The 22,121-nt window shown below is 41.4% G+C and overlaps 3 protein-coding genes across 7 annotated transcripts; 1 reads left to right on the top strand and 2 right to left on the bottom strand.

Annotated features, from left to right (window-relative positions):
* Nucleotides 1-69: 69 nt before the first annotated feature.
* itgb1bp1 (integrin beta 1 binding protein 1) lies at nucleotides 70-4,698 on the bottom strand. Of its 5 annotated transcripts, none has more exons than XM_034222349.1 (7): nucleotides 4,443-4,698; nucleotides 3,105-3,221; nucleotides 2,915-2,993; nucleotides 2,208-2,338; nucleotides 2,016-2,108; nucleotides 1,160-1,309; nucleotides 70-1,076 (listed from the first exon to the last, which is right to left on the bottom strand). In XM_034222349.1, exons 2-7 carry the CDS (start codon nucleotides 3,174-3,176, stop codon nucleotides 1,005-1,007), a joined length of 597 nt encoding a protein of 198 aa, XP_034078240.1. In that variant the 5' UTR covers nucleotides 3,177-3,221; nucleotides 4,443-4,698; the 3' UTR covers nucleotides 70-1,004. The 5 variants fall into 5 exon arrangements, with proteins under 5 accessions (XP_034078240.1, XP_034078243.1, XP_034078244.1 ...); XM_034222352.1 differs by having other exon boundaries at nucleotides 70-1,073; XM_034222353.1 differs by having other exon boundaries at nucleotides 70-1,070.
* Nucleotides 1,307-13,994, top strand: cpsf3 (cleavage and polyadenylation specific factor 3). The gene is given in 20 exon segments (XM_034222347.1): nucleotides 1,307-4,893; nucleotides 5,022-5,085; nucleotides 5,609-5,706; nucleotides 5,855-5,983; nucleotides 6,069-6,246; nucleotides 6,345-6,434; nucleotides 6,527-6,677; nucleotides 7,114-7,295; nucleotides 7,378-7,536; nucleotides 7,878-7,938; nucleotides 7,941-8,011; nucleotides 8,371-8,523; nucleotides 8,654-8,762; nucleotides 9,451-9,482; nucleotides 11,099-11,156; nucleotides 11,290-11,384; nucleotides 11,499-11,586; nucleotides 13,132-13,198; nucleotides 13,308-13,404; nucleotides 13,495-13,994. Coding segments are annotated over 20 exon segments (2,055 nt in total). The 5' UTR covers nucleotides 1,307-4,822; the 3' UTR covers nucleotides 13,597-13,994.
* A 6,059-nt stretch (nucleotides 13,995-20,053) lies between these two features.
* LOC117549911 (dnaJ homolog subfamily C member 30, mitochondrial) lies at nucleotides 20,054-21,877 on the bottom strand. Its single transcript, XM_034222051.1, has one exon. It carries the CDS (start codon nucleotides 21,846-21,848, stop codon nucleotides 20,853-20,855), a length of 996 nt encoding a protein of 331 aa, XP_034077942.1. The 5' UTR covers nucleotides 21,849-21,877; the 3' UTR covers nucleotides 20,054-20,852.
* Nucleotides 21,878-22,121: the final 244 nt, after the last annotated feature.

Raw genomic sequence — 22,121 nt, 5'->3', positions numbered from 1 at the left:
CAGTTATTTATAATTAAAACAAAGATGAAACATTACACACACTCATAAGAAAAGATGACACTGAAGGAATAAGGAGAAATAACACTTTATTCAGTCAAAATAAAAGCTATCCACTCCTTTATTGTACCAAACCAAAGGGTAATGGGGGGATTGGCTATTATTATGTACAAGGTGAAGTCAAGTAAGTACCACAACTGTAAACATGTTTTCTTCCAAAATCTTTTATGAGCTTCTAACAGCCTTTTAGGATTTATCTGGTGCCAGCAAGTCCAAAGAAATGTACGCATTTGTATTCACTACATTACAACAAGCAGTTAACAAATCCAAATAAAATCAAGCTTTGGTAAGATACAATAAGAACAATCATTAAAAATGAGCAAATCCCACAAATAAAAGAGGTAAGACTCCTCTCACACACTCTCACACACTCACTTTGTACCTGTGAGTCAAGAAGTGACCGCTACTGCCTACTGTACCAATACTGTTAAAAAACACGACAAAACACACAAAAGCAGATCGAAACTGAAAGAGTTCCGAATGAATTCAAACTTAAACAAATTGTGCACGTTGTCAAATGATTGTTTACCGCATAGATGTACCACTCTATCATGATTTACATCAAATGATATTAATTCACATTGTTCACTGCATTCAAATTATTTTAAAAAAATGCAACCATTTCCTTTTATTCCTAAAGTTTCCATTTTTGTTCTTGACTTCCGGAAAGGTTTAAAAATAAAAAACGCAAGGTATCACAAACAAATTGTGATATCATGAAGGTGTGTATAGCAAACTAAGCGAAGTGATTTCTCCATCATTGAAAAGGATCACAAACGTTCCATCATCAAAAAGGCTTGAATCAACTCAAACACACCAGATTTGTGCTCCAGATAATCTCTTTAAAAGCAAACAAAGCAACGTAGGGAAGAAAAGGGAAACGGTTGCATATATGTTGGCAGTCTTGTGATTAACTCGTGTTTTGCAGATGTGTCTTCCCTCTTCTCTCAGGACTTGTCAGAGGTCAGCGCGCAGTCGAAGGAGGCCGACAGCACCTTGCAGACGGACTGCGCCTGCTCCTGTTCAGACAGATGATCGGTAACAGGCGGGGAAATACAAAAAGTCCAGAAAACGGTTTCATTTTATTCTGCGTCACACTCACCGAGCTGCTGCACTGGTACACCCAGATGCTGCACTGCTCCTGCTCTGAGTCCGTGGTTTTCAGAGCCAGGAGGTTCTTCCCCGCTCCGAGGCCGTCATCGTAACACAGCATGCGCATGATCAGGAACAGAGGGTGGCGGTGCAGCACGTCCTGGACCCGAGGAACCAAGTGTATTATTACCCACTCATGCAAGCAAACATTTCTTTATTTGTAATGTGGTTAAGAAAGCTAACTAAATCTCTGTTAAACATGTCATCTTTGTAAGGAATAAGCATGTGTTTTTTATTATTTTGTGGTTAAGGTTATCTACAGTAGGTTAGACTGCAAGCAGAATTCAGTAATTAGGCTAACAGGATAAAATACCGTATTACCTGCTATTCATAGCAGATTTATAGTAGCTTTTTAATATAAAACTAAATAATTTCTCTACCATTGTCAGTATTGTAAAGGAAATTAATGAATGTGATGATTTCCGTGAGTTGACCATTTTTAATAGACCAGTCTGTTACAAACATATCCTTAACCTTTCTCAATTGTTCGGTTTTATTTGACTTAGTCTATTTTCTTTTAATTAACAGTTTGTATCATGAAATTATATGAGAGCAATGTTTTTAATATGTTTTTAGTATTTTCTAAACATTAGTGTCAAATAAGTAATGTAGCAATATGGCAGACTCCAAAGATCCAGGGAACTGCTGACATATTTGAGTCAGCAGCTTTGCAGTATCATCTCCATAATATAAATTGATGCTTCATTATAAACACATGCTGTTTGGGTGTATCAATGAAGCGGAAATATTGCAGAGTCAATGATCATTTAATTAAAGTTAAGTTTTCAAAGTTTGTTTCTACTCACACACTGGTCCAGCGAGGCCACCTTCACTCCGTACCTCGACACTCCCAGTATCATCTCTTCGTCTCCGGGCACAAAGGGCAGCTTTCCATCTTGCTGTGAAAGGAGCAGAGTATTTATGGCGTCTTCATAACTGAAAGATGTGATATCGACTGCTGTACGTCTTCTCAAAGTGTGTGGCCTTCAGCTTTTTACCTGAGCAGCATCGATATAGTTGATGAGGTCCAGAGGCTCCTGCAGGGACTTGCTCATGTCAAACTGTAACCTCTCAATGGCTCCGAGATACTTCACCCTGAACTCAGCGCATGTTTCAGACGTGCTGTTACCTTTGGAGAGTAAATAACATTTCCTTTAAGACTAAACACTTGACTAGGACTACATGTAAACCTTTAGTGTTTAAGTGTTACCTCTTAATATAGGTTTTCATTGAACTTGATTTTTATAAAACACATTTTCCTCATATTGTGCAGTCATACCATAAGCTGCATCTTTGGATAATTCGGGTAGAAAAACTGATTGAAAATGTCATTGATTCTGTTATTGGCAATAATACACATAATTCATAAACAGTTATTGATCAGTTTGGGTTATAATCAAACAAATTGCTCCCAAATAAAAGCAGTTGGCTGGACTAAATGAAACATAAAGCAAATTGAAATCAAACAACTTAAGTGTTAATTAATACAACATTTATAGAATCAGAATCATAAACAGGTTTATTACCAGGTAGGTTAACACATACGAGGAATTTGACTTGGTGTTGTGGTGCATACATCAAAATAAAACTATTTTAAGAAAACTATAATAACATTAAAAAATATATAGTAAAATATATGGTCTCTGTATGCTCTGCTACATACATAAAAAAACTCATTCAGAAAAAAAAAGCGTAGAAAGCTGACCTGAGCTCTTGGTGGAGTCGGTGTCGAGGCTGGCGGCGGTGCTGGATCTGGAGAGCCCCCCCAAACTGGAGTCCACAGACTACATGAATTGGAAACAAGAGGGGGGGTGGTTGCTCAACAAGAGGAAAGTGGCTCTCCTGTAACATGTATGTGTGTGTATGTATGTGTGTGTGTGTGTACATTTGCTTACTTTGCTTTTGGTGCTGATCTCACTGCTTTGCGAGCTGCTGCTACTGTGCCGCTTTTTGACTTTCCGGAACATCCTTCACCATGACGACAGCATCCAGCCCTCCAGCCTCTCCAAAACCTGAGTCATCACAGACGGCTGCGTTAAACACAGGACTGCCTTCTCACGTCTCAATAGACATGATGAATAATTGAATGAGGTCTAAGTTCTGAATAATTGATGGTGGACCTTCAGCTACATAATGATCCTTCAGCTATCCTTTGCATGGTTTAATAGTTACTGTAACAGCTGCAAATGTGTTCACATTATAGGAGTGTTAGTTACTAAAGATGTATTTATTTAGGACGTCTCAAGATCTCTTTTAAAGGACAAACCTGAGATCAACACAATGCATTCATTACAGATTGGTTTGCAAGGAATTGATAAATACAAATGTGCATCCAATAGCTTTTAAGGATCTCCTGCTAACGTTCGATATCAATCAATTTAAAAAACAGCATTGTCCTCAAAATATATATATTTTGTTAACATTGCGTCTAAATTGACTTCAAAAACCAGAAATTCAGGTTGACGCTTCACCTTTCTATTGTGCCATACACTCATTTTTAAATGGTGACTGTTTCAATAATTATTAATATATAGGGATGACCATCTCTGATCTCTATCTATTGTACAGTTGAATGTTCTGTAGATGTAAACATTAATATGGGAATAATAGTGTAATACATAGTATTTTTGTTGTGCTTGTAATACTGAGTGAATATGTTTATTCAAATACTATTATTTATCTAACTTTGAGGCTGAAATGTATTGAAACTAGTAATACTGCTTTAGAGGTGTTGTGAAAAGTGGCACCAGTTAAATTGGAAACCATTTACACCTGCTACTGTAAAAAAGACTTCTCCCCATTCTCTATCATGTCATGTCAGAGTGAAATACTATTGCAGGTCCTATTGATGGAGTCACACCGGGGGGAGAGGTTGGGCTTGGGGGGCATAAACTATTTACAACAGAGAGCCCCCCACGACTAATGTCACACCAGACAATACAATCAACAGGTTACGTTTGACTTGAACGCATCATTTATCTAGCAACCTTACTTGCATGCTCCGAATAATACATTGCTCGTTAATGATGCTGTATATTATACATGCATGAAACTCATCCTACTCCACCTTAAATGTCCCCCACCGCAGTCATTTTCACACTGAAGTTGAAAAGGATTCACAGGTGGTTGGCAATGACACACGTAACATCTTAAATAGAGCTCGCTACACAATGAATACCTGTTTATATCGTAACTTCTCAGTTTTAATTTCTTCAAAGTAGCTTTCTGTTTACCTTCAGTTTGACTCTTTAGCTTCCCTTTGAGTTTCACAGCCTACACCCAACACCACTTAAAGGGGACGCGACGAAGTTTCTAAGACAGAAAATGTATCCGAAAGCCATGTGTATAACACATTTTGTGAGTTTCTAGAAAGTGTTATATTTATGATGAACGTAACTGTTTGTAACATTTAATAATTTTGTTAATTTATATTCGTTACGGCAAAAACCGGCTAACGGCTGTCCCGGAACTTCTGCCGCTTCTGAATTCTTGTCGGCTATATTTTGACACCCCACCGGAACTGTGACGTCACCTCCCCTCATTTATAAACAGTGCAGCACAGTATGAACGCATTTATCACTTCTATATTTTAAACTGTCCTGCAACATTTTGCATGGCAACAAAACGCAAAGTAGAGGTGATTGTTCCCGCAGAGGAGAGCGACCAGCTCCTAATTCGTCCACTGTGAGTTCATTTAGGTTCTTTTTTTTAAATCAATAAAGGTGTTGTACGCCTGCCTCTTTATTTAACCAGTATGACATGAAATAAATGTTATGTTAGTTTAACCTCTATTTTATTGTATGTAACTACAGGGGTGCTGGTCAGGAGGTTGGGAGATCATGCATCATTCTGGAGTTCAAAGGAAGGAAAATTATGGTAAATATTATGTTGTGAATGAATAGGTTAGAGACACATCTTTATTATGGAGCTGGAATATAGGTCGTGCAATTATATGTTCTTACTTTGTGCAGGCTCACTGTTGTTATTATTGTATATGTTTTAATGATTGTATTGTTGCTTTATTGAGTCCTGTGTTAGTTGTGTGCCGATGATTCATGGAAAGCAGTGTTGACACTGAGTGCATTGTCCTTGGTGAAATAAATACAGTAATATTTGTGAGGGCAACCAGAGAGAAGTTAGACTTGTACTTAGCTTTGTAACCAAGTCATAGTGACCAAAACATACTAAGGCACACTGATTTATAACAAATTATGAGATCTTCAATACCAAATGATTTGTAATGTTAGTAAACGATTGCGTGACACAAGTACCTTTGTGGTTATTATAGCTTATAGACTAGAGAAGTACAATTCTAACCTGTCTTTTTTTTAATCTCTTGATATGTCCTAGGATCTAAAGAAATGTTCTCTCTGTAGACACTAATACTTGTGTTTTGCAGCTGGACTGTGGTATCCACCCTGGCTTGGAGGGAATGGATGCTCTCCCGTACATAGACTTGATCGACCCGGCTGAGATAGCCCTGCTGCTCATCAGCCAGTGAGTCTTCCCTTCTCTCTTTTGTGTGTTAAATATATATTTTCAAACTGAAATGCTTATTTCCTTACTATGGCATCTCCTGCTTGTATGTCATTTTGATTTTATTCTAAAACAATATTTCATTTTGATGTATGTATCCTCCCACCAGTTTCCACTTGGATCACTGTGGAGCTCTGCCCTGGTTCCTCCAGAAGACCAGCTTTAAAGGCAGGACCTTCATGACCCACGCCACTAAGGCCATCTACCGCTGGCTACTGTCGGACTACGTCAAAGTCTGGTAGAAGCAACAGCAATTGTCGATATGGAACATATTTACAAATGATTTATATGTATAACCATTAAGTTATTTGTTCTCTTTGCAGCAACATTTCTGCAGATGACATGCTGTACACTGAGACTGACCTGGAGGAGAGCATGGATAAGATTGAGACCATCAACTTCCACGAGGTGAAGGAGGTGGCTGGAATAAAGTTCTGGTGCTACCACGCTGGCCATGTGCTGGGAGCCGCCATGTTCATGATCGAAATAGCTGGAGTCAAGGTAACTACTTCTGTTTTGCTTTTAACAGAGTTCTGTTCATTTATACAAAATAGGTTCACTTCACAAATCGATTATTTGTGTGTTTTTTCCTACAAAAGCTGCTGTACACAGGAGACTTCTCCCGACAGGAAGACAGGCATCTGATGGCATCGGAGATCCCCAGTGTCAAACCGGACATCCTAATCATAGTATGCAGTGTAATAATTCACATTGAACACAATTTTAATGGATGTTTAGCTGATCAAATCTAGGAAAGTGCATACATGTGTTCTTTCTGCAGGAGTCAACCTATGGCACGCACATCCATGAGAAGAGGGAGGAGCGGGAGGCTCGGTTCTGTAACACAGTCCATGACATTGTCAACAGAGAAGGTCATTGTTTACTCCCTGTGTTCGCTTTGGGCCGGGCCCAAGAGCTGCTGCTCATCCTGGGTGAGAAGTCAAGAGGGACTCCCTGATCGAAATTGTGCCTCCAAATTCGAACAACATAGTTAACCTTTCTGCTAGGGTGGATTGATAATACTTGGGATAAATAAACAGATAAGATTTCCTATTATTTCTGTAATAAAATAAACGTGCTTGTTGAATTTTCAAAATAATTTAAGGAAATTATTTCCAACATTCTTTTATGGACATAAAAATAAACTAATACAAAAAAAAGATTATTTTTAATGTCTCATAGAACATATTTTTGATATACTGTATCTACAGTTTTTCGTGATGTGTTTATTGCAGAAGTTGACATGCCGTACTCTAAACTGTCATGAAAGACCCTTTATCCTGATTTGCTTAATATTTCCATTGTTTTACAATTTATTTTCTTCTGTTGCATCTCAATTTGTAAGATTGTGTTTCATGTTCTCCTGTAATGAGTACTGGCAGAACCACCCTGAGCTCCATGACATCCCCATCTACTACGCTTCATCCCTGGCCAAGAAGTGCATGGCCGTGTACCAGACGTACGTCAACGCAATGAACGACAAGATCCGCAAGGCCATCAATATCAACATCAACAACCCTTTTGTCTTCAAGCACATCAGCAACCTCAAGGTAGAGAGCCAAACAGATACAGGCTGTTTTATCTTTGGGCTGCTGCTGAATATCTGTAAACGTGGTGTCTGTGTTTTTCCAGAGCATGGATCACTTCAATGACATCGGCCCCAGCGTGGTGATGGCGTCTCCGGGTATGATGCAGAGCGGGCTCTCCAGAGAGCTGTTTGAGAGCTGGTGCACTGACAAGAGGAACGGAGTCATCATCGCTGGATACTGTGTAGAGGGCACACTGGCCAAGGTCAGGCAGATCTGTCATAATAATATTAACAAACCTTATTTTTAGAGCCCCTTTCATACAAGAAATGCAGCACGAAGTGATTTAAAATAAGGGTTGTAGACTTGGAATTAACATAAAAACATGAATTAATAGTAATCATAATTTAAGAAAAAGGGAAAATTCTTTAAAATTAAGAAACCATAGTGGCTGCATGCATTATAGACAGGTGTAACTAGTTTATTGGGTGAAAGCGACATCATTTATATACATGTGTATCCAAATGAACTCAAATCAGATGTGCTTGTTGAAACAATGATTGTATAATTACAGCTGCTAACTGGTGTGTTTTGTGCTCTCTGCAGCACATCATGTCTGAGCCCGAGGAGATCACCACCATGTCGGGGCAGAAGCTGCAGCTGAAGATGTCTCTTTCTCCGCCCACACTGACTACCAGCAGACCAGCGAGTTCATCAGGGCCCTCAAACCACCACATGTGGTAGGAGGAGCTCAAATAAACTAGCTAATGTACCAATATCTTCCTGAGTCGGTTTTTAAATGTGTTATAAAGAAAGGACCTAAGATAAGTCAATGTCAGATTCGGGATGTGTTCTTAAATTGCAGACAGTTGCAAAAGTGTGCTTTGAGTGTATGTAGATTAGAAATAAGAAACAGTGGTCAAAGCCAGGATGTTTGTGAAAACTCCTAAGTGGGTTTCAGAAATACTTTTCTTCTTAGGAATGGTGAGTGCTGAATGAGGCGCATTGATTTGTGTTCCAATTCTCTCTTTTGTCTGTACCCTTGAGTTGTATCAGTTGTAATGAAAATCCTTACTCTCTGTCTACATCTTATCGACAGATCCTGGTCCACGGGGAGCAGAATGAGATGGCCCGTCTGAAGGCTGCCCTGATCAGGGAGTACGAGGACAATGACCAGGTTCACATCGAAGTCCACAACCCTCGAAACACAGAAGCTGTCACCCTCAACTTCAGAGGAGAGAAGCTGGCCAAGGTCAATACACCTTTCACCTTTTTCTCTATCCCTGAGACTGTTTAATTGGAGATTTCCTTTTCTCAAGTCACTCTGGGCTTCTTTTGGCTTAGACATGTTTAATACCTGTGTTACATTGCTTGTCCTTCAGGTGATGGGCTCCCTGGCTGATGAAAAGTGTGTTCAAGGCCAGAGAGTGTCGGGCATACTGGTGAAAAAGAACTTCAACTACCACATCCTCAATCCCTCAGACCTCTCCAGTAAGTATTTTAGTACAAACTGTCCCCCATGTAGGATGCAGCGTCTGTGCGTTGGTAGTCAGCCCCAGGAGAATCACTTCATTGGCTACGATACATTTGAGAATCTCAGTCAGAGAGGGTAAAAAAAAACGTGTTGACTTATGGGACAACAAAAATAAAAAAAATAGGTACTTTGTGCTATAATGAGCCTTTTTAAAATGCATGTGTGATATTTATTTTTTATATTTGCAACTCATAATAACCAAGAAGAACACTTGAGACATTTAATCTAAGTACTATTGATCATTTTCTTTTGGCCCCTAAGGCTTTTTGTGTTTCTGCCATCTCTCTCTACTCAGTTGTGCAAACTGCTGCCCTTTTTGTTAAAGGGGACCTATAATGCAAAATGCACCTTTGTACATCTTTTATACATGAATATGTGTCCCCGGTGTGTCAGGGAACTCACCAAGTGTCAGAAAGCACAACCATCTCTCTTTTCCTCCACACCCAAATCTCTAAAAACGGGGCTCAGAGTAAAAAACAGGATTCACACAAGGTAAAAAATAAAGATAAAATAGAATATAAATGTTGATAACAATACAAAAATAAAGTGATAAAGTAACTGTTGAAACAAGACTGTAAACAATACTGGACGAAGAAGCAAGGCATCATGTAGTGATCCGACGTGTTTGTTTTGCAACATACACAGAGCTGGCCATGAGCACACTGAAACAGACCCAGGCCATTATGGAGGTTATTCCCTATCTTTATTCAAGAGCGTGGTATTTAAATTTGAGAGCATACTTTTGTATTTATTTCCATCAAACCCTGTCCTCACACTCAAATAGTGCCTGCTTGCACTTAGATGTGCTCTGCTTGTGCTCAAACTGTACGCTTGCACTCAGATATATTGCTGCTTACATATTTTTTCTGCTCTCAGATTTATTCTGTGCGAGCTCGAAACTTTTGTGCAACAATCCTGTCAAAATCCCTCAACCAATAGGAGGCCAGGTGTCCTTGCGAGTGCGTTCGCTTTACTTATTACAGCGTCCCGTAAGGGCGGTTACTCTTTGGTTTATAAACTCCCGCCCTCCAGGGCTTTATAACATAACATGTACTTCACTTCGCTGTACAACTTTTTTTTGTGGGGGGGGGGTAAACACACTTAGTATATGTTTATAAAACGGACAAGTCAAATCAAGCAATCTGATGTTTCTTAGCCGTGATATAATGAGCGTATATCCCGAGTATAATTGTAGTTACTTTTCACAAATCAGTATCCCTCCGCGTCTGAGAACCGTTACAACTGTTACATTACGTCCGTTATGAAACTAACTAACTAGGCTAACTAACAAAGCTTAAGATGGAAACATTTAAGGTTAACTTCGACCTCCGGGTGGCCTTACTATGGAGGAGTGGATTGAGAAGTGCCTATCTCCAGAAAAAAAAGCACCTAAACGACGTCTAATATGTTCTCTAGCTGTTATTGTTGTTGCATAGCAACCACCTCGCACTATGTTCTGTGCAGAAGGCAACGGAGGGACTATTTTATTTTGAACATCATTATTTAATAATAAAAACTATTTAAATTGGAGTGTGTATTTTTCTTTCACATTGTCAGCCAAACGTGGTAACCGTTTTATAAATGCAATAGCTCACTTCAGGCCGTGATATACGAATATCTATACAATATGGGGTTGTCGACACTCCGCTTCGCGTCGGGCCGAATCAAGCCGTAGCACAACAGTGCTGGAGCAGAACAACAGTCTGGAGGAAGAAGTGGGCCGGTCGGAAAATTCACTAGCAATCCCCCCTTCCCCCGTTGACAATTTACTAGAAATAACGAGGGCCGGTCGAGATTCCCGGGCTGATTTTTAGTCCCAGTCCGCCACTGAACGTAGCTATTATGTAAGGTGCTGGTATATATATACTAACTGTGCTTCCCCCCCCCCAAAAAAAAGTTGTAAATCAAACAAGTGAAGTACATAATGCTATGTTATAAAGCCGTGGAGGGCGGGAGTTTATAAACCAAAGAGTAACCGCCCTTACGGGACGCTGTAATAAGTAAAGCGAACGCACCCGCAAGGACACCTGGCCTCCTATTGGTTGAGGGATTTTGACAGGATTGTTGCACAAAAGTTTCGAGCGCGCACAGAATAAATCTGAGAGCAGAAAAAATATGTAAGCAGCAATATATCTGAGTGCAAGCGTACAGTTTGAGCACAAGCAGAGCACATCTAAGTGCAAGCAGGCACTATTTGAGTGCGAGGACAGGGTTTGAGGGAAATAAATACAAAAGTATGCTCTCAAATTGAAATACCACGCTCTTGAATAAAGATAGGGAATAACCCCCATAGGCCATCCCCTTCACTGGGCCCTACTCACTGCTCGTCTGCCACCTGAGGAGCCTCACTGGTAAGTCTGCCATATTTGCTTGTGTGCAAACTTTCTCCCAAATAATTCTTGTTTCTGATCCATTCATGCAGTGCTTCACAGTTTTCTGAGTTTACACCATAATGACTAGCAATTTGTTTTCCTCTTGTCTCAGGTGAAGTGGAAGAGCTTGATGGAATGGAGAAGCACACTCTGAAGATTTTTTAAAATATCACTCTGATCCACGAGGCCGGCATGGTGCTGCTGGAGGTGAGCGGTCAGGCCCTTAGCTGTGGTCCTGCTGAGTCCTACGCAGAAGAGCAAGACTTTACCCTCTCCAGTCTAATTTACCCAACAACCCTTTCTCTCTATCTCCTATTTCAGAGGCTAGGAAACCCTATCAACGACATGTATGCTGACGCCGTCACCACTGTAGTGCTGGAAGTCCAGTCCAACCCCAAGGCTCAGAAAGGTTAGTCTGACAACCATCTGTTTATGTTGCTCATCTGGATCTTTAGTTTTAATAATGTATGGACTGTGGGAAGCATAGAATAAATTACTTTACTTTTACTCCAACCCATTTGCCCAATAATCAAGAAAAAATAAAGTAAGGGATGTTTAGTGTTGATTTTGTTATGCAATAATTTACCCTGCATGTCCTCCTTCGCCCTCTGACGCAGCTGACCGACCTTGAGCAGCCGTTATCTCCCATAAGGAGGGGCTGCCCTAGCATATTGTTGATGTTACCAGTTTGTGACCGGGCAACTGTCGGTCAGAGATAGTTATTGTTGTGGGACACCTGGAACACATCCTTTTCGGGGTGTAGATGACCCCGAGCCATAAGCGACAACAAATGTGATTCAGTGTCCTCAGCTGTTTAGTCTATCTATTGAAGAATGTTGATTATTACACTCTGAACTAGTTAAAACCTCGAGCGACAAGAGGGTTCTTGAGAATTGATGGTGGCATCTCAACCGTGTGGTCAACCCGTGGCCCGTGACATGTCTTGTGAATTCTCTGGCCGAAGCTCCAAATAAACCGTCAGTGTTTGCCATCAAAGCTCCAGTTCTCCTCGTGTCTCTCTGAGTCCTGACTCCAATTGCTTCAGAAGTTTCCCCCACAAGGGACAGTTCAGATTGCTTGAAGTGGGGTTGTATTAGGTATATAGTGACGTGGTTTGCATGCCCCCTCTTCCGAGCGACAGTCAGGTGTTACCACAACTGTAAAGGAAAGTAAAACTATACTTACCTTCAAAACCTCTCTTAAAGAGCACCTTCGGGGGAGAGCATTGCAAAACTGGCCCCGGTAATGGTACAAATCTCAACCTGTCGTTCAATGGACAGCTTCCCCCCCCCCCCATCTATGTATATACTCGCATTTTAGACTCTGTTACTAATTGTATATCTATAGACTTGGTATGTCTTAAATGTCCGGTTAGGATGCATTAGAACGAAATCTAAAATGAAAATTGTAAACAAGCAATCTGTATGTAAAAAACCACCTGTATGTAAATTGTAAATAAGCCATCTGTATGTCAAATATGTCTTATATGTCTTAAATGATATGATGAATTGGAAATGGGGGACCCTGATGTAAACAAGACGATAGTCTTTCTCTGGTCTGCATCCCCTTAACAATTGTATGTTTTGAGCTGTACTGTACTGTACCCAATATACAAGCTGTTAATAAACTTTTCAATCAATCAATCAATCAATCAACCACGTGAGAGCAAGCAATGTGTTGCTGTGGACAGAGGCAGCAGCTAATGGTGTTTTAGCCAACTAAAAATGCTTTGTCTTGAATATTTGTATCCCTTTATTGTGATCAAAATATTGTAAACATTGCGTAATTTACAATACTGGCAATTTTTAGGCTAAAATACCTACCATGGATAAATACCTCATACAATCCCACTGTACACAATCCTAACTTTACATTTATTGCATTGTGTCTTGTTATTGCGATGTATTTTTTTATTTTGTATGAATTATTATTTAATATGATTCATGATCAACAGCGATGGAGACCCAGAGTGCCATATTGGACATGGAGGTCTTCCAGAACAGACTAGGAGTCATGTTGCAGTGAGTGCCGCTCAATTCATACTAACTTTGTTTATGACATTGTTACATTGAATACCCATGTTGGATACGCTAACTTAGTATAAATACAACATATTGCTTCTCTCCGTAGGGACATGTTTGGATTAGATTGTGTGGATTTCGGTGATGGTAAAAACGTCTCGTTGACGGTAGATGGGAAGACTGTTCACATCTGCTTGGAAACGAGGGTGAGAAGCTTTAAGAATGACGCACCAAAACAATGTCTGTGCTGTACAATCGTTTTTATCTCTCTCACTGACTTCTTCTCCCCTAATCAGTCGGTGTGCTACAAGGATGAAAGCACCGAGGACGACTCCCTGAGAGAGATGGTGGAGCTGTCAGTGCAGCGGCTCTATGACGCCCTGAACCCAGTCATCTGAGGAGAGACGGACTGCAGGCGTGTTCAAATCCAGTCACCTTTAAACTACTGAGGCACAGAGTTTCTGAAGCTAAGTCATCACGGATGTAAACATCAAGATACTTCCACAAGTTCAGCATTGAAAGCCGATTAGAAGCTTGTATTTGTTTGCTAAAAACCGGATGTGTTCAGAAGAATCAATCAATCAATCAATGTTTATTTATATAGCCCAATATCACAAATGTTACATTTGTCTCAGTGGTCTTCACAGTTTGTACAGAATATCAGTATGACAATACGACACCCTCTGTCCTTAGACCCTCACATCGTACAAGGAAAAACTTCCGAAGAAAACCACAGTTTAAAGGGAAAAATGGGAGAAACCTCAGGGAGAGCAACAGAGGAGGGATCCCTCTCCCAGGACGGACAGACGTGCAATAGATGCCGTGTGTAAATTGAAAAGATAATACATTTGCAACATAGGTAGACCAAATGTTTGGAAATGCATGTGTGTATAATAGGAAGATGAATCCACGAGGATATCCATCCAGGACCTATGATCCAGGACCACAGCCACGACTCGCGATCCAGGGCTCGCGATCCAGGACACAGGACCGCAGGATCATCCATGTCTCCGGATCCCAGCGTATATAGACACCAAAAAGAAAGACATTTGGGGAAGCTGGGTTAATCGGAACATGAGAGTACACAGGTATAGACAGAGCGAAGGAAGAAGTAAGATGTCCCCCGACAAACTAAGCCTATATCAGCAAAACTAGGGGCTGAATATAATCAGCCCTAACTATAAGCTTTATCAAAAAGGAAGGTCTTAAGCGCACTCTTAAAAACGGATAGGGTGTCTGCCGCCCGAACAAACCCGAAACTGGAAGCTGATTCCACAAATGTGGAGCTTGATAAGAAAAGGCTCTGGCTCCCATTGTACTTTTAGAGACTCTAGGAACAACCAACAACCCTGCATTCTTGGAGCGCAATGCCCTAGTACAGGGGTGGCCAACCAGTCAGAGGTTAAGAGCCACATTTTTTCTATGTTACTTCAAAGAGCCACATCAAACACACAGTCACTGATACCGCTTGTTTCAGTTTTTTGTTTTCTGGAGACAAGATTTCAACCACGTCACTGATGCATTTTTGTGGCATTGGGATATATATTTTTTAAATCCTCTGGAGCAGAGAGAGGAGCTGTGGATTATTGTTATTGAATAATGCATCAGTGTTTCTTAGGGTCAAAAACACTAAACTCACAACTTAAAATGAAAGTGTTTAGTTTATTTAATAAAAGAGCACATGTTCAATGTGAAAAGTGACAGTAGTTATAGATTATTTGCAATTTGGTGCTATATATATATTTAAAAAAAAAATTATATATATATTTTTTTAAACACCTTGAATTTCAGGGGGGCGCGGGGCTCTGTTGGCGGGGCGCAGCGCCCCTCCAAGACAATGGTAGGGGAAACACTGGATAATGTTTAATCAACGATAGGTTTTCCCCCCTTCAAAGGTGATTGTTTCACTGCATCGCAGGTATTATTGTGATTGGCTCTTGGGCCACATACAAATTATACGCGCTGTCATCCTCTCATACTGACACCACACATACACCACATACATAACACGGGACGAAAGTAACGGAGCGATTTTATCCGAGGCCAAACAACTTTGACCGGCCAAATTACGTCAGAATTATCAGCATTCAATACTTAACAGACCTACTAAATATCAGGTTTAACTGTCAGGAGTAGCTAGTGTTGTCACGATACCAACATTTTGGTTTTGATACCAAGTCAAGAATTGCGATTCCGATTCTTTTTCGATATTTTCTTTAAAAAAGGGAAACGGTCTTAAATGTAATTATTGTGCTTTATTTCACACCAGAACCATAACACAAACTTTTAAACAATGAGAACAATAAATACAATAAATGACAAGAATTCGTATTAAATCAAATTAATAAATGTCTGACAGACAGGCCTCGTGGTGTCCGTAGGCTTGCCCTCACTGTCAGAGATATAGCTCAAATACTTCCAAATTTCGCTTCTGGCGTCTTTCTTGTCAACAAGCCGAGGCGCAGCGGCAGTTGCACTCCCACTTGCAGCCATGCTTCTCGCTTTCTCACATGCTCTGGCAGCTAGCGCGTGCACGAGAGAGGGGAGGCACTTGAGCGTGCTTGAGAGGGGAGGGACTTAGAGCGTGCTTGAGAGGGGCGGGACTGCAGGCACGGCTGCAGTGCAGGGAGTGGAAGCAGAGCGCTGAACACACGGCTCTTATTAAAACGGCGCTTTCTCACCGGAGTACTTTTCCCCGTTATTCTTAAAGTACCGATACTAATGAAACGGAGGAATCGTAACGTTTTTAACGGCAGGGTATCGCGGTACCTTTCAAGTATCGGTACACCGTGCAACACTAGTCAGGAGTCAGTGTCTCTCCCCCAAACTCACACATAAAATTCGATATGAACTGAAGAGCCGCATGAAACTAGGCAAAGAGCCGCATGCGGCTCGAGAGCCGCGGGTTGGCCACCCCTGCCCTAGTAGGACAGTAGGGTATAATGAGCAGTGGCGTTTCTAGGTGTACAAAACTGGGGGGGCAGAAAGAGGTCGGGGGAGAGAGAGAGAGAGAGAGAGAGAGGGGGGGACAGAGAGAGGGGGGGAGGAGAGAGAGAGGGGGAGTGTCAAATTACATACTGAAGACCACAGGAGCAACACTGAGCGCATACATTTACGTACACAGCGTGGGGATGTCATAGTAATGCACCTTCATACATGGAGTAAAGGTCACCATCACAAAGTAATTCTTAACAATAACAACAACCGTAATGCTTTAGCATTAAAACACCATAGACTGTAAATATAAGGAAAACACAGACACTCATCATCGAGGTCACAATATCAATCGATCCAGCAGAGGCAAAACACAGAAGATCAACAAAATATATGACATAAATGAACTTACCAAAGCTGAAGGCTCACTTGAAAAGAAAAGCGGCACGGCGGTCCTTCCTCTGACAGAATGTGTCTATCACTTTGGGGATGAAGTCCTGTAGTTGCTGGATCAACTGGCTTTCAATTGAAAGCATGGCCAATGCGTTAAGTCGCGGCTGTCCCATGGTGTTGCGAGTGAAAGTCTTTATCCTTTTGAGGGTGGAAAAGTTCCTCTCTGACTCGGATATCGTCATCGGAGTTGTCACTATTATTTTGACCAAAATAACAGTCTCAGCAAACGTTTCCTCCAAGTTGTTCTCGTGAATGGATTTCAACAGAGACAGGGCAGTGTTTCCAGTGTGAAGCTCACTGTGGCGGTAGAGCGCGGTCAGCTCAGACTTCAACTTCTCCTTGTTTCCCAACGCAGGCCACAGTTTCACGGCGCAGTCAAGCTCAGGTGTAGGAAATGACAGGACATGCTGTGGGAAGAATGAGCTGTCAACAAGCTTTGCAGCGATCAAATGGTCACTCTGTGAGAACCTCTGTTCCACCTGTGAGATGACTGTGTCACAAGCCTCCTTCATCACCGGCGCTGTGCTGCTGACTCGTCGGCCTGGCTCGTCTGTTCCATCATGAGCAGTGGCGGCCAATGCATCAGTTTTCTGCCTCATTTTCTGAACATTTTCCTTGAAACGGCAGAGCGCGCTGTTGATCCCAGGTGCATCGATGCTTCGTTTTTGCAGAGTGTTGTATAGAACATCCACTTCTGGCATAAGCAACGAAAAAAACTCCAGGAGCTGCATAAATGCTCGGTCCCGCAGTTTCTTTGACAGGCCGTATGCCTCACTTATGGTGACCGCATCCCATCCTGGTTGTGCGCGTATATGCTTCATACACTGAAGTAGTGCATCTCGGGTCTCTCAAACCGCGTTCACAGTTCTGCTTTTAAAGTTCCATCTCACAGCCGGTGGCCGTGGGATGCGTCTCTGTGTTGCCTCTGCAAGAGCTGCAACACGTTTTGGAGCACCGGAGAAAAAAGTGGAAAAAGCAGTTAGATCTGCAAAAAAACCCCTTCAGGATGCTCATCCTTGCTGAACACAGTTGCTGCAGGGTCAGGTTCAGTTGGTGGGCGTAGCAGTGAACAAACTGAGCGTTTGGGTACGTCTCCTTCATCACCGTCTGTACCCCGCGCACGTTACCGCTCATGACGGCCGCCCCGTCATAGGTCTGAGCGATTAGCTTTTCTTTCAGCTTCAGGGGTTCCAGAACAGCCTTGATGCTGTTAGAGAGACCTACACCAGTTTTGTCCTTTACTTCCACAAACTCCAAAAAACGCTCTGTAACTGTGAGGTCAGGCATAATGTATCGCAGCACAATCACCATTTGCAATTTACAGGAGACATCGGTTGTCTCGTCGGCCTGAACGGCAACAAATGATGTGTTGTCCACTTGCTTGGCTATTTCCTCCCTGTACACATCATACATGCAGTCCAAGAGTTCATTCTGTATGGTGCTTGATGTCCCTTTGAAAACAAGCTGAGCTTCGTAGTGCCGTTGAAGCCTGGAATCGCCCTCACACATTGTCTCGAAAATTGACCTGAATATCCCTGGATTCAGAGAGTCCGCCGACTCGTTGTGGCCCCGCAGTGCTGTCTCACATTTCCCACACAGTTTAATACAGGTGATGATCCGACCAAGCACGTACCTGTTTTCTTCCACCTTCCTATTATGAGAATCAATGCCACGTCTGTAGGCGCTGTCAATCTGAGCTGCAACATTCACCCTTCCAAGTAATCCCAATTTTACGGCATTTTCCAAATGACTGTTGCTGCTCTCATGCTTCATTGTCCTCTCCGAAAGATGCTTTAAGTCCTTGTAACCTGTCCTCGACCAAGTACCTTGATCTTCACCAAAAAGCAGGCAAGGAAAGCAAAAGAGGGAATTCTTCTGGATGCTCGCCGTTAGCCATTTCTTTTTAGCAAACCACTCAGCGTTAAACCCACGTTTAACTTTGCCCGCAGTCTGGACCATTTGGAAATCCGGTGGATGGTGGGCTAAGTGTCTCAAATGTGTGCTCCAGTAAATGGTCAACTTCATTCATTTTCTTTCAGTTTTTTACTTCTTTTAATCGCTGGTGATGTTAGCTATATGCTGCTCTCTCGTCTCCTCTTTAAACTACACGTGACGTTTCGCAGCACTGCACACGTGAGTACTTACAGCCAATCAATTCTGAATTATGTGAGATGACGTATGGTGGGGATGGGAGCACTCTGCCCCTACGGTCATTATTTTTTTGCCACACACATTCAATAGAAAAATACTCTGAGCATGCGCAGTGTAGTTTTTACAATCACCGTTCACTTAGACTGTGAGAGGGAAGGGCAGGATCGGGTTTTGTCCCACATGGCTCTAAACAGCTCAAAACGGCACTCTAGACACTAATTAGAAGAACACAGACTAAAACAGAAATGTACAGACGAATCAGATTATTAAACATGACCTTAAAATATATTTTATATGTTTTTTTATTTATTTTTTAGTATTTTTTTGTAATCATTATTTGTAATACTTTCTTCTGACACTAGGTGGGGCTGTGCCCCACCTGCCCCTAATGACCCGCCGCCACTGATAATGAGTTCTTTAAGGTAAGATGGCGCCTGCCCATTAAGGGCTTTGTAGGCGAGAAGAAGAATTTTAAATTATATCCTGTGTTCTATAGGGAGCCAGTGTAAGGCAGCCAGAACAGGAGTAATGTGGTCCCTTTTCCTAACTGGTTAGTACACTGCAGCATTTTGAATCAGCTGAAGCGACTTGACTGACTTCTTGGTACACCCTGATAATAAGGAGTTACAATAATCCAGCCTTGAAGTAACAAACGCATGGACTATTTTCTCTGCATCGTTTTGAGGCAAGATATGCCTGATTTTTGCAATGTTACGTAGATGGAAGTAGGCGGTCCTTGAAATTGATTTTATGTGGGCGTTAAAGGATAAATCCTGATCAAATATAACACCAAGATTCCTTACAGTCTCACTGGAGGCCAAGAATCATAGTGATAGCCCTACCCTGTAGTGTTTTAGTTCTTTTAATCCCAATTACATTTCACCAAACTAATCGGCACATTGCAGATCATTTAACTTTAGGCTAGATCAGCCTATACACAAGTTTATTCTTGACCATTGAGCTACCATGTAAAAAAAGGGAATTGCATAAGCTGTGTTTTTTCATATATTTTAGTGTTGATTTTGTTATGCAAGCACTTTTGATTATATTTAATAAGTTATCAGTATTCTTGTAGATGCACTGCAAGTCGTGTTTGGCCAGTTTGTTAGTAATGTGCACTGATATGACAATTGTGTCTACTTTTAACTGTGATGTGAACTGTGAATTTCTAAATGCACTAAATGTTTGTGTTCAATACATGATGTTTAAAACAGACGTAAACAAAGCTTTGTGTCTTGAATATTTGAGCAATTGGCTTGCTTTCATCACTTTTCAGCTGCTTTGAGAGGTTTTATAGGCAAAGTTTATAAACACAGGCACTGCTCATAAACCATTTATTAGTTAAATATCTGTACAATATAACGTTTTACAATAAATATCATCTCAAGGCACCTTTTCATTGAGCATAAACATACAGTTCCTATTATGCCCCTGTTAAATGGTTTGATTCACACATCCCTTACTTTTTTACATTGCTTGAAATATTTCTAAATAGCAATACTTGAAACCATAATCAAAAATAAATAAATCTGCATGACAGATGACTTTATAAAAGCCACAAATTAACTGTAGCACTACCAGGTGCTGAACCAACCTGTGAATTGTGTACTATATTTAAAAGACACCATTTATGGCAGAGTAAGGAATTAAAAACTCATGGGTGGAGCTAAAAACCTCAATACCTGATCGTTGAGTACTGGATCAAGTGTTTCTCCATCAGTATTGTGAAACTTGTATTCTTATTACTGTAATATTAATGATTTTAATGCACTATTTATAATGTTATTTTGATTTACATGGCCGTTGGTGTTAAAAAACAGATTAACCTTCAAGTCTTGACAAAGGTCAAATAAAACGATAAATGATAAAACTGTGAATACTGTTCCCACAGACAGACAGAAAGTATACAGAACTGTGCGGTATTTGTAGCTGTCAGTGTGATCTTATTATAATTGCACTGCGTCACATTGACTTAAAAATAAAGTTGCACAAAAGTTTCCTTCTCAAGCAGAGCGGTCAAACAGGGTTCAAACAAAGAGCTTTCAACAGCAGTCTTTTTGTTGTAGTATGAGAAGTGGTGATGAATGAAGTCCAACATCCTCCATGTGGGTGAACATCACGCCTTGTATACGCTGATCAGTAAACCCACGCCTGTTATCAGCATCACCAGAATTCCCACCTCGCTCGCCGTGTCCAACTTCTTCTCCCGAAACGTCTCCTCCTGCTTCCTCCGTGTCTCCTCTCTGCGGACCTTGCGGTTATTCTCTTTCTGGAGCTGCTCTCTGTAGTGGCTCTTGATAAACCTGTCGAAGTCAACGGCTGTTTCTCGCAGGCCCACCACAGACCTCAGTCTACTCCCGGCGTGCTGTTTCTCGGAGCTCCCGGTGTCCTTGCCGCAGGGTCTGGTTGTTAAGAGGTCTGACGGACCCAGCAGACCCCGGTCGTACTTCTTCCTCAGAGCCTTGTTTCCCAGCACCGTGTAGGCCTCGCTTATCTCCGAGAAGCGGACGGTGGCGTGCTCACTGCCTGCGTTTCGGTCCGGGTGGTACAGGAAGGACTGCTTGTAGTAGGCTGTTTTTATCTGGGCATGGCTGGCGGTGGGTGACACCTCCATGATTTCATAGTATTCTGTTTTGGTTTTGTAAAGAGGCTCGGATCTGGCCCCGTTGCCGCTGTAAGCTCTGATAAACACAACATGTGAAGGATGTCCTCCACACAAACCGAGGCTCTGGTGTAGATCAGCTGGTCTAAACGTCCAGGAAGTCCAACGTAATTTGGCGTAAATTCGATGTAGGTCTATATTCTGAATTGGAGATTTATTAGAAAGTAAATACTCTAAATTGGAGTGATATTGAGCGACATTCCCATTGTCAATATTACCAAACAGTGGTGGTACCCTTGTGTAACTGTCCTGAGAAACTCCCGCGGTCGCTCTGTCAGCTCCATAAAGTTCTCCATCTTGAAACGCACCACATCCAAACCCCGCATAGACACACGGGGCTGTTATTGCACTTTCACGTTGCTTATTCTGACTTTCAAGGAGTTGTCGATTATAGGTTTTGAGTGCAAAGTTGTAGGCTCCCCTTCTAAAGCGAAGCCTGACCTCCGCCATGTTGGAAGGGGGCAAATAAATAAGATGATTTCCGGGATTCCAATGCGGGCGGGTCTGCCCGCAGCGCCCCCATGTGGTGAAACATAAAATAAAAAAATATAAAAAATATCAAACAAACATTAACACGATACAAAAATAAGAAATACATGTATATATATTTTTAGGATTTTTGAAGATTTGAAGGCTTTATTGTCATATCCAAAGTATCTACAGTGTAGATATGGCAATGCAAATATTTTAGCATTATGTGTTCATATACAGTCCTGGAATTAA

This window comes from Gymnodraco acuticeps, unplaced genomic scaffold (assembly GCF_902827175.1).
Source record: "Gymnodraco acuticeps unplaced genomic scaffold, fGymAcu1.1, whole genome shotgun sequence".
Classification (NCBI taxonomy): Eukaryota; Metazoa; Chordata; class Actinopteri; order Perciformes; family Bathydraconidae; genus Gymnodraco; species Gymnodraco acuticeps.
This window is presented reverse-complemented; position numbering and strand designations above follow the sequence as displayed.